Below are 2500 nucleotides of genomic sequence, written 5' to 3'. Positions count from 1 at the left end.
GAGTCTCGAGCTGTTCATTTCTATTAGTGCTTCATTTACTCACAGTTATGGCAGAGTGTGTTCAATAAAACATGATTAATTTACTACTGAATGAGAACAACTCATCTCTGTAACTCTTCTTCAGTCAAACACCTCCACACACACACACACACACACACACACACACACCAAGACCAACTCTCACACCAAATGAAAGTTTTAAACCTGTTCTCAACATCTCAGCCCCAAAGAAACACACACACACACACCGTGTCTACGAGGGGATGAACAACACACACACTTCTGGAACAGGATGAAAAAGTTGTGTACAGAAGGTTAATTTTTAAACCACTATTTATCTCCACGTGTTCACATTGTGCTTTCACTTCCTGTTTACGCTACATGCGTCTCACTGCATCTGCTAAAAAACAACTGCAAACAATTCAGCACACTCCATTCATCCTGAGTGTAGCACAGGGGATGTTAGTGTGTTCGTCTCAGGGTTTAATCTCACCTGGACTGTGTAGATGTGTGTGTAAGTGCTGCTGCTGTAATCTTAAAGACTGTCCTGCTGCTCATCCCAGGACTTTTATTCACAATCTGCTCGCACTGAACATCCTGTAAACACTCTGCTGTTTCTCTTCACTCTTCTACACCGTAATGGCTCAATCACGCTATCTGGTGTTGCTCAGAAGAGGTTTGGACGTCATTTCGGAGGTTTTCCTCACCAATGTCACCTCTGGCCTCTTCGTTAATGATCTATATCTATAACCGGATTTCTGTGAAGCTGCACTCTGACAATGTCTATTGTTAAAGCGCTACATAAATACAACAATTGATTTAAAAAAAGAAAACTTCTCTAAACAGGGACTACTAACTAACATGGAGGGGGAAAAACTGAAAGTGGGGTCATGCTATGATGAAACAGGAAGTTGAACACTTCTCTCCTTTGTTATTTTACTCACAGTTCTTAAAAATCTGCTTAGTTTTACAATAAAACAGAAATGAGAAAAAGCATACGACGTGGGGATGATTTAAACCGAAACTGAAGCGCGCGCGCGTGTGTGTGTGTGTGTGTGTGCGCGCGTGAGAGGCTCGACCGTGACGTGTTACTATTTTAGGTGTTTAAACCTCACCTTCTCTGGATGAGGTAATCCTCAAGGATGTCGAGGCAGCGCACCATCTGGGAGAAGATGAGCACGCGGTGGCCGCCGGCCTTCAGTTTGGGGAGGAGCTTATCGATGAGCACCAGCTTCCCCGCCGCCTGGATCATCGCCTGCAGGTGGAAATCGGACAGATCGGCCGGGTGGCTCTCCCTAAACTCCTCCATGATCTTCTCCTCCGCTCCTACACACACGGCGGGAGACGAGAGAACACGACAAGCTGGTAAACTATCATCAGAAAATACTCTTATTTACATTTCTCATCCCACATTTCACTTTTAAATGAAAATTTCTTAAATTACTTCCCGATTTTGCTGCGTCACAGCTCTGGGTCAACGAGGGCGGAGCTTAAGCTTAACTGATGAGCCAATCAGACTTGATCGTATGACATCACCAGAACAGTTTGCACGAGTGAATTTTCACTCCTGGTTGTGTGCCGCTGTTAGATTACTACATTACTCAAGTCAGGATTTACATTAAGCACTTCATGAGGAGGATCAGTGATGATGGCACATGATCACTTTTCTTGTTAATGATTGGCTGATGAGATGAACTGGTTGACCTGAGGTCAGGTGAGACACAGGTGCGTAAGTAGACCGTGAGTGTTGTATTTACAGTAAGTTTATCTGTGCAGCACATCTCACACTCAGGCTGAAATACACACACGACTCGTGAGTGACTTTACGCTAAATACAAAACTGCTGAGTAAGTGAACTCCAAATAAAAGTGAGCAGGATGTCAGGGGCCATAACACACACACACACACACACACACACACACACACACACACACACACGCGCACACACACACACACAATTTCACAGAAAACAGTAAAGCAGGAGAGTTTAGCTGGATAGTGAGAAGATAATTGTAAGTGTGTGTGCGCCACTAATGAGGCAGAAGAGTGTGTGTACCGTTGATGAGGTAGGGGTGTGTGTGTACCGTTGATGAGGGTGTGTGTGTGTGTGTGTGTGTACCGTTGATGAGGTGTGTGTGTGTGTGTGTGTGTGTGTGTGTGTGTGTGTGTGTGTGTACCGTTGATGAGGTGTGTGTGTGTGTGTGTGTGTGTGTGTACCGTTGATGAGGTAGGGGTGTGTGTGTACCGTTGATGAGGTGTGTGTGTGTGTGTGTGTGTGTGTGTGTGTGTGTGTGTGTACCGTTGATGAGGTGTGTGTGTGTGTGTGTGTGTGTGTGTACCGTTGATGAGGTGTGTGTGTGTGTGTGTGTGTGTGTGTGTACCGTTGATGAGGTAGGGGTGGTTACAGCACTTGCGCAGCTCCATCATGGTGTTCAGGAGGTTGGGGACGCTTGATCCTCCTCCTCCTCCTCCTCCTCCTCCTCCACTCTTAGACAGGAAG

At 45.7% G+C, this 2500-nt stretch overlaps 1 protein-coding gene across 1 annotated transcript in view; it reads right to left on the bottom strand.

The window, feature by feature from the left end:
• Positions 1-2500, bottom strand: part of chd7 (chromodomain helicase DNA binding protein 7) — a 96089-nt gene that overhangs the window by 24513 nt on the left and 69076 nt on the right. The window contains 2 exon segments of the mRNA XM_034310524.2: positions 1116-1326; positions 2382-2500. The exon segment at positions 2382-2500 is cut by the window's right edge and continues 158 nt beyond it. Of these exon segments, the coding sequence (XP_034166415.2) occupies positions 1116-1326; positions 2382-2500 (330 nt within the window).

Source organism: Pangasianodon hypophthalmus, chromosome 14, assembly GCF_027358585.1.
Source record: "Pangasianodon hypophthalmus isolate fPanHyp1 chromosome 14, fPanHyp1.pri, whole genome shotgun sequence".
Taxonomy (NCBI): Eukaryota; Metazoa; Chordata; class Actinopteri; order Siluriformes; family Pangasiidae; genus Pangasianodon; species Pangasianodon hypophthalmus.
This window is presented reverse-complemented; position numbering and strand designations above follow the sequence as displayed.